The sequence below is a fragment of the Ambystoma mexicanum genome, chromosome 1p, assembly GCF_040938575.1.
Source record: "Ambystoma mexicanum isolate Mex_15411 chromosome 1p, UKY_AmexF1_1, whole genome shotgun sequence".
NCBI lineage: Eukaryota > Metazoa > Chordata > Amphibia > Caudata > Ambystomatidae > Ambystoma > Ambystoma mexicanum.
In genome coordinates, this window is record NC_090921.1 from 241,295,114 (window position 1) to 241,305,193 (window position 10,080).

Below are 10,080 nucleotides of genomic sequence, written 5' to 3' on the forward strand. Positions count from 1 at the left end.
CCCTGCCACTCATTTCAACTGGTATTGAGTCGGAACCCATGCGTGGATGGCTGGAAGTTCAACTCTGTATCCCTACGCCTTCAGCCTCACGCACTGACGGCCGTGGCAGCGGGCCCCACACCCAAAGCATAATGCAGATTATACACTGAGTGCACATGCACCCCGGAACGTGGTCCTTTTACCTCCTCGCAAGCTCTGCTCTACACACACACGCACTCATACACACTGCACTTACAGCCCCCGGCAGGAAATCCACGCCGAAGTTGTCCAGAGTCCTCTTTTTGCTCTCCCCCAGGGCTCCCACCAGGGTGATGGAGATGTTGTCACGTGTCTTGGCTGCGAGGAACGAGCCCGTCTTCACCTGCACTGTGTAGCGAGCCATGTCTCAGCAGCTGCGGGCTGATGGCGAGCAGGATTCTGACTTCGCCAAGGAGCTCAACGGTGCTTTCTTACACTGCCCCCCCACCTCCCTCCCAGGGGGTTGGCCCAGTTCTCAAACAGTGTTTATTGGGACACATTTCTGGAACGGACCCAGAGGAGTCGCCGTTCCTGTATTTGACAAATATTGTAGGCAGGGCTCACTTTTAAAGCTGGAGTATTCAACTACGTATTATCTGAAGTGGAGAATAAAAACAAATATGTAAGTAAAAAAGTCATTGCGATTTCCAACAGGAGTATTTTTTAGGCGAGCAAAAATATAGTTAACTAAGGGCTGATTCATGGAATTCTTTTGCGCCGTGCAAAGTGACTTCGCAGTGGTGCAAAGTCACTTTGCACTGCCAACAAACACCCTCATTCATAGTGAATCTGTTGGCAATGGGAGGTCACGTCGGGTCAGGCACAAGTTTACTGCCTTTTTCTAAACTAACCTAGCAACTACGTCACTGCCACAAAACAGCACTATCTGTGCAGCTACAGCTTTCTGCACATGCATCACTATCTAGAGGACTGATGTCACGTGCTTTCTGCACATGCATCTGTGAATGAGCATTTATGCATTTTGCATTCTTCTATCAGCCTTTTCATTTCTTCTATACCCCTATGTAGCCCGTGGCTCCACGAGGCCTGGCTAGCGGGGCAACATGCTGCCCCTTTGAGGGAACACACTGACAGAAATGAAAGACACAGGCACCAGGGAAATAAAAAGTTGATTATGTGTTGTGTGTTTATTTGTGTTCCGTGTGTGGACCTTTGTTTGGGGGAGTCCATCCAGCGCCCCAGGGGGCTGGGTGGAATGCCAGGAGAAAGAAGAAAAAGAAGGAACAATAGAAAAGAACTCCCCTGCCCAAGAATGGACTGGAGGGGAAGAGAAGAACCCAGAGGAGATAAAAAGAGAAAAGACATGTAAGACAGCTGGGAATGAGAAAAAGGAAAGGAGAGAGGAGACTTACCTGTGGAGGGTCGTCAGGGGCAGCACAGTGGCTTGGGGCCATGGCACCTGTTGGCCCACCCAAGATCCAGACCAGTCAGGTCCAGAGACATTTGTGGCATAGGCAGTATGGCGGTGGCTGCCTAGACTCATTACCAACAGGCTGGCCAGGACATCGTGTGGGGAGTGACCGGGCTGCCCAACCGTGCCCTCAAATGCCTGCCTTGTTGTCAGCGAGGCAGGGCCTGTCATCAATAAAGTCCTCCGGGCTGCAAATGCTAGGTGCAGCCCGGTAGGTGAAACAGAGTGGCACAGCGGAAGCCCAGTATAATTCCTGGGTTGACCTCAGTGGGCAACACGGGTGAAGGAGGCAGTGAAGTCTTGGGTTCTCTCCCTTGAACGGCCTGGTGAAGAAAATCCCAGGCAGCCCAGAGGACCGGCCCGGGTGAAGACGCAGCTCAACCACTGTGTTCAACACGCATTGCTTTGGGGGCGGGCCAGGAGGAGGCCTTGGCACACAGCGGTGAGCGTGGAGCTGTCCGAATACAAGATGGTGGCCGGGTTGTGACATTGATGTCGGGTGGGCCCCAGCCAACAGGGCCCACACAGTGTAATCAACACGTGCCACAGGGCACAGCAGTAAGGTTGGGTGGGCCCCCAGCCTATGGGGCCCTCTTGTAATATTATCAGTACCGCAGGTATGGCTGTGATTGTGAGCAGATCTCCACGCATGCAAGGGGCCACCCAGGACAGTCAGTGAAGTGCGAGCTGCACGTGAGTGTGGTGATCCCACGTGGTGGACGGGGCCACCCGGAGAGAAGAGTGGGCCAGGCCCCAGGCATTATCTGGACATTTCATCAGCCAGTGGGGAAGCCAACATTACCCCTAACCAGCTTTCTGCATGAAGCCTGCACCCAATGTATCGTCAGCAAGGTATTGTGAAGGGGTGACTGACTGCAGCAGTCACCCCATTGTGGCATAATGTATTTCGTATTTATGTATTATGTACATATATATGTATGTTATGTATATAGTTATTTATTGTTAAGTAGGTTAATTGGTAAGTAGGTGGAGTTAGGGAGTTGGGTAAATTAGGGGGAATATTATGTAGTGTAAATGTTATGTAGGAATAGGAAATTATACAGATGGCCATTGTTTACATGGCGGTAGAGGGGGGGGGGTCGATCTGATGTGAGGTAGCAGGATGGTATGGCAGTGTGCCTGAAGCCACCTAGCATTTTGGGACCACTCACAGAGGCCACCCTCTGGCCTCACACTATATGGAATACCTGAGGTTAGGTAAGGGGTCAGTTGAGGCAGACTCACCCTAAGGGTTCCTGAACCCCCTCTAAGGAAGGGTAAGCTGTCATAGCGGGCCCCATTTAGATGGAGCTCACGCCAGGGGACTCTGAGGGAGAAACAAAAACAAATATGCTTGATTACTAAAAGAGGGGTCACTCTGGTGTCTGTGTCCTTTGGTCATCTAAGACCTCAGGGTGTAGCCCATCTCCTGTATACACCATTTTATTTGCAGGTTGCACAGTGCCTCAGCTGGTCTGGGATGGTGGGTGGTGCCAGTGTGTTCCAGTTATGGCCCAGGGTATTTTTACCAAGCCAAATGCACGATGTAAAGATGTGTAAAGATGTGTTACCCACTGTTCCATTTGGGCTTGTTCTATAAAAACTATTTTAAAGCAAGTGTGGTGGTTTATCATTATGTTGACCGCCTCTTTTGGAATTAGTGATAGAGGCTCTTGCTCACTAGTAGCGATCATTACTAGTTACTGGAGGACAAAATGCACTAAGTTTGCCAAGGTGATTTGTCTTGTGTTCCTTTACAAGGGGAAAGTATGGTGACCTGTGTGTGACGAAATGACTGCTGCTTTGCAGGAGACATTTCCAATAATGGGATGCAAACTTTTCCTCGTTTAGGTTAAGAGGCATCCAAACGTGTTTTCCATAACAAAAACCCACATGGCAAAATAATCTAAATAACTACAAGAATATACATTTTACATATTCCCTTTGTTGCCCAAGTGTAAAAAAGCAACACACAGAAACAATTAAAATAAAACAAAATAAATGTATTTCTTAATTTAATTATTCATTCTCACAAAAAGTGTAATGTTTTAAAATGTTAAAAATCTGTCATCAACTGCAAAGATCAATTTATCAACATTCATTTCACAAATATATCAGGATACAATAATCCCTAACTATTCATACAAATACCCCTAAACGTTTAATTCATAATTCCAAATTCAATATTTCTTATGAATTTGTATGAATGGTATGGGATTATTGCCCCCAGTATTTTGTGATATGAATGATGATGAATGGATCTTTGTATTTGAAGTAAGATTATAAAAATGTATATAATTAATTCATTTATGAACAAAAATCTTTTTGGAGTATGTATAATTGGTTTCTTAAATTTCATTTTTTTCTATTTTCCATGTGGACATCTAAGTGAATATGTACAATTCTCATTCTTTAAAAAAGTATGTATTTGTGCTCATGGTTTAACAACAAACCATACACAAAATACACTATCATTACACATCATTTAAATCACCAAACATGATAAACCAATACAAATCTTTTACAATTTAAAATCAAGCCCGTAATCCACACAATCCATTATTATGGTATCGACATGGCATTAACAATATATGTTTAAAATATCACATATAATTCGATACACAAATCATCAAAATGACTAACAAATTATTCCAGAAAATCGATCACCTAAAATAGGAACTTCACACAGTTAAATGCATTACTAATATGGTATTTCAATTCACATAAATAGGTTTCAATTCATGAATGTATAACATTAAGTATGTGCAAAAATTACAGAAGTGCATAAGGGAGAGCAGTAGAATTCCCTTTGTTCATCCTTTCCCAAAAGCATGATTGTGTATGAGACAGCCAGAGCAAAGAATATGCAAGTACATAAGTACTCTGCATGCAATTTGTTAAGGATTTTAAAGAGGCCTCACACTCCAGACCGGGACTCTTTTCTTTTCGGTAAGGGATGTGGTGCACACTAAAAATGCTTTTAAATTTATGAATTTGGATTCAGCTTTGAGAAGGCAGCCAACCCGTCTCACAACCCCCTTAACGTACACCCCGTGTCGCAATGGACCGTGAACCAGGCCGGTGTGTAATAATTGAATATTTATTTATTTTTAATTATGAATAAAACCATTCAATATAGGCAGCAATCACCATTGTGTTGATAATTACACTGTGAAATGATAGAATATACTTAGTTTAACCTTCTAACATAACATACACAATGCACAAATGAATGAAAGCAAGGTTACTTTTCAGGCAGTATTTTCAGATAGCACCACAGTTAGGCATTCACCCTGCAACACTCCCTCAAACCCCTGTTAACCAAATTGTGTGTGGGTGGAGAGGAGTAGCAAGGAGTCAGGTATAATATGCAAAAATCGGATTGGAAATCCGACCTACCACCCCTGAATCGGAGGCAAAAATCGGTTTGAGCTCCCTTGAAAAATGAGAAAAATGGCACTCGGATTTACAGAATGGTGATTTTACATGTGCGGTTGAATGAATAAGGCAAGAATGTGTATGGCTGTCTCAAAGAAGCAAGAAAACTCGCAAACTACAAGGCAATGTACCAAACTACGGGCATACAGTGTAGAAAATCGACTTTGGAAGGAAAAACAGTGCAGCAAGAATCACACGTGGCAAAACAGCAGTTGCTTCGTTTCACGGGATTAAAATAGCAAAATGGCTTGAAAAATAAGCTAAAAAGACATAATCGGAATGCGGTTTTAATGCTAAGGTACAAAGGCACATGACAGGTATGATATGAAAGTGGAAGGGTGACTTTTGATGGGTGACAGTATGGGATTCTTTAAAGAAAAGAAAACCGGGTTTTAAAAGGGAAACAATTTTGCGGGCAACTCGGTTTGGTCAGAAAAAAAGGATTTATTCCATTGTTACTATATTTTAGTGACTATAGTTAGTAAAAACACTCGACAAAATTGTTGTTTTAGAATAGCAACAATAATTAACGTGAATTTTCAACTGGGACATTAATTGATTTACTTCAAATAGTACTAGGGACTTACACAGATAACTGAATGAGTTGGGAAGAATTGCAAACACATAGAGACTAACTCAGATTTTCTAAGGACAGGATACACAGAGGAGTCTAACAATTTTTTAAGAAGTTACTAGGACACATATAGTATTTCTTATAGGGTTACTTATAGGGTTGGACAAATGGCAAGGTAACAAAGTAAAGGATGCAGCATTCTGATATGGGGAGGGGTAATACTTTCAAAAAGCACTTGAATGGGGTAGTTTGGACAACCAGCCGGTCCTCGGGACACGGGACGAAGATCACGTCACTTGGGCAACAGTTGGGCTCTCCTCTAGGGACACAGCAGGGCAACTGGGTCAGGTCACAATAGACAGCGGGGTCCATCAGCTGGGCTCTCCCTGAATTATTGGGATTTTGTAGGGTTTTGATTCTGGATCAGTGGTTCTGCCTGGATCTGCTACCTCTGGCCTGGCACTGGAATCTGGAATCTGGAATCTTGCAGGGTGAATGTGGGATGTCTGGATCTCTGGATGTTGATTTTTGAATGAAGGATTCTTGAATGTCTGGATTTTTGAATGTCCTGAACTTTGAATGTCTCCACCTTATATAGGCCGGATGACATTAAAGGATTTTTACTATGTGGGCAGAACTAAGCTAGACATACCTCTAAAATCGGATAGGGCAGCCTGTAAATGTCGCTGCCTCCCTGTAAGAAGATTGGACTGAAGGAAGTGACTTAGTTTTAGTATGTGTGTGTGCTTTTTTTAGGTTATCAATAATTACTTTTAAATCAGTCTATCAGTAATTCTAAAGCCTAGATATTTCAAATTTCTGACTCTCAAACTTCTGGTTTCCTAGCCACCACTTGTAACTAGTCGTTGACCGGCCTGATGAAAAATGGAAAATGTTTTATTCCTATTAATAGGTCATTAGTGCACATATAGTATTAGAATGTGGTCAATAATCTTTGTGGTTCTATTCGAGTACAGTCAAATACAATATAATCTGCTTAAAAAATCCCAAACAACTTGATCCCGTCCACCTTTGGGTAAATGAAAGCAGTTGTTTCTAGTGTCTCACCCATATCTGCTAAATATAAAATGAAGAAACTCTGTGCTAAAATGCAACCTTGTCTTCATCTGACTTAAGTGCTGCTTTATCTTGTAAAGTGTCTTTGTGAATTCAGTCTTATTTTTAGGCTTGTATCTGTATGAAAGTAGACTAAAATGCTCAATAGGTGGTTAGGTAGACTCCAATGCTTCAACCTTGCCCAAAACAGATTTCTATTATCTATTTATCAAATGTAAGTGAAAGATATGTACTTGCCATAAAAACCGACTGGGAATTCTTTTTCCCGTAGGATCTTAATTGTTGGTTGATGATATAACCATTTAAATTTGTTACTGCATTTGTTTGTTTCTTAGAATGCCCCTTTTCGTTTGCCCATCGGTCAAGTTCCCTTAAAATTAGGGCCAAAAATAACTGGACAAGTTTTTCTCCCTTTTTAAAAATTGTTACCACATGTGAAGTCTTGCATGAATTTATGAATTTAGGGTTAGCCTTTGATTCAGCATTTTTCTAAATAATATGTTTAGGGTATTAGCCCATATAATTGATCTATTTTTAAGAATCCTATCACACAAGCCATTTGGCCCTGTGTCTTGAGAGATCGATCATGGATACTATATCTTCCACATCAAAGGTCAATTGGCATCCCTTGTTACAGCATTACCTATATCTATGTGATGTGGGATTGTATAGGTTTAGGAGAAAAGAAAGAAAGGGTGGCTGTGGAAAACCCGCTCCTACAGAGCTTCCCACAAAGTTCTGTACTTGGTACATGGTCAATAGAAGTTGGGAGGACTGTCAAAACCCGCGCTCAAACCCTAATAACTAATAAAGTCCAAAAGAATGGCGTTAGGATGCCAAAAAAAAGAAATCATTCAAAAAGAGAGGTTCCAAAGTTCCAGAAATTCTTTTAATATGGTGGACAGCCGACACGTGTTTCGACCACTGGTCGTTCTCAAGGCAGCCTAATATTCTGTTTATTTATAACTCCCATTGTAGACTGAGTAAAATAGCTAATTGTCGTCAATTATGTGTAGCAGTTTATTCTAGAAATTTATCCACAAAGTACTGTGGATGCCCATGAGAAATTACGTTCTTCTCCTTATACCAGTTGTCTTATGGCTTCCAAGGGCCCAAACCGAAAATCACTGCTTCCAATAGTGTTTGTCACCTCAAATGATCGTAAATGAATTGATCCGTTCTCAACAAAAATATGTAAGTCTAAAAAATCAATTGCATTAGCACTCGCTGAACCTGTGAAACTAATACCAAAACGATTTGTATTGGTATGCATAACAAAATAATCAAATGATGTCAAAGTACCTTTCCACACAATCAAAACATCATCTATATAACGCTTCCATGTAATGAGATTTGTCTTGAACGATTCTTGATTAAAGATATGAGTTTCTTCATATTGTGACATAAACAAGTTAGCCAAAGAGGGGCACATTTTGCGCCCATTGCCACCCCTTTGGCTTGCACATAATACTGGTCATTAAAAATAAATGCATTATTATCCAATGTAAATCTCAGAAAACTCTTAAGCATCTGGACATGCTGTAAGTATGAGGCTGATACATCTTTAAAGGCATAATCTATTGTTTGAATTGCCATGTCATGCTCAATGCTTGTGTATAATGCTGAAACATCTAGTGTAGCCAACAAGTAGTCTGATTCCCATCTTAGTGTCTTGAAGAATTGCAATACGTGTGCACTATCTTTGATATGTGATTGCATTTTGAGAACTTGGGGTTTAAGTGCCTCATCTAAATATTGAGAAAGACCCTCCGTCACCCATCCTATACCGCTCATTATTGGTCTCACTGATGAAAAAGTATCGTAATGTTTATGTATCTTAGGTAAGAAATAAAGGGTGGGTACAGTGCTATCCGTATTGGTCAGAAAAGCTTTTTCTTCCTCACTTAAAAACCCTTTTTCATACCACATCTGAATCAGAGTAAGTAAATCTCCCACAATTTATTTGGTTGGATTCGATTTCAAGGGCATGTAACAGTCAGGTGTATTCAGATGTGTCTTAGCCATAGAGATATAGTCCTTTCTGTTCAAAACTACAATGTTTCCCCCTTTATCAGCCTCTTTAATTGTAATAGATTTATCTTTACCCAGATTTTCTAAAGCTTGTAATTCATCCCTAGTGAGGTTCAATCTGCATTTCTTCCTATTATTGGGGTTACTGTCCAAATACTTGTGAATATCTTTAGTGATTGCTTTGTGAAAGGTTTCTATAACAATATCTGTTCCCAACTGCGGTGTGAAATTAAATCTAGTTCTGAGTTCTTTTATTGGCAAATGTCTTGGTCTCATATCTAAATCTTTGCATATGGTATCCAAGCTCGTGACTACTTCCTGATTCAATGTTGTTAAGGTTTCAATATTAATAACATCTGCAAGAGAATATGTGATAAGCGGGTTCAAGGTGATTTTAGGCTTAAAAAATTGCACTTGTGTTGAAAAGAATTTTTTCAATTTGAGTTTTCTTAGAAATTTAAATGAGTCAATTTGGAAGTTGACATAATTCGTACCCACACTTGGTGCAAAAGAAAAACCTATATTGAGCACAGAGATTTCTGCATTTGTTAGATGTCTATCAGACAGATTTGTTACCAGATCAGGTTGCATTAATTGGTTTGCCGTTTCTTCGTTACTGACCTGGTCAGAATTCCCAGTCGGCCCTGGTCCTCGTTGGAACTTCTACTACCACTTCTGTTTCCCCCCTCTCCTGCCCCTGGTGTGACACCTGGTGTTACTATAGGACCCGTGGGTATATCTGACCTGTTTGAAGTTTGCTGAGCGGGCATTTCCTTTTCTGTGTCTGCGTATTTGATCTAAAAAATTCCTGCCTGATTTAAAGGTGGGTTCTGTAGTATCATTATCCGCGGGGTTTGTAGTAACATTATCTGCATGGTTTATATCATTATTGGCCGAGCTAGTGTCAATAGTATCTTCTTCTGATTCCGGATCTGCACTGGCAGGTGCAGTATTTTTAGAACTAATTTTGGTTCTTGGAGTTACATTGTCATACTTAGGCTGGAAAGTATAGACCCGATCCTGCCTATAGTCTTTATCATCCCTAAAAAACGTTCTTAATTTCCTCATTTTAATTTCATCTTGATAATCACACAGAATTTCATGCATCATTTCGTAATTTTTATCTTTAGTGGTCTCTGCATTTGGCATACCTTTAATCTCTTCTTTTAGTGCATTAATTTGTGCTATAATCCTTTTGTGTTCTCTCGTGGCATGTGTGATGAGTAATTCCAAAATAATCTTAGAGCTTTGGTTAAGATTTTTTTACCAATCTTCTGCTAGATCTGCATCTTCATTATTTTCAAAGTTGGGAATTATCAGAATCCGTAAACTCCTAGGAATGATACCATTTTCCAGATAATTTACCTAGGACGCGTGTTCTCGATACTTATATTAGGCTGCCTTGAGAACGACCAGTGGTCGAAACACGTGTCGACTGTCCACCATATTAAAAGAATGTCTGGAACTTTGGAACCTCTCTGTCTAATTGATTTTTTTTTTTTTGCCATCA

The 10,080-nt window shown here is 40.9% G+C and overlaps 1 protein-coding gene across 1 annotated transcript in view; it reads right to left on the reverse strand.

Annotated features, from left to right (window-relative positions):
• LOC138568611 (polyunsaturated fatty acid lipoxygenase ALOX15B-like) overlaps nt 1–432 on the reverse strand; it is a 419,375-nt gene extending 418,943 nt beyond the window's left edge. Inside the window, exon 1 of the mRNA XM_069646447.1 lies at nt 236–432. Within this exon, the coding sequence (XP_069502548.1) occupies nt 236–382 (147 nt within the window). The 5' untranslated portion in view covers nt 383–432. The remainder of the gene's footprint in view (nt 1–235) is intronic.
• Nucleotides 433–10,080: the final 9,648 nt, after the last annotated feature.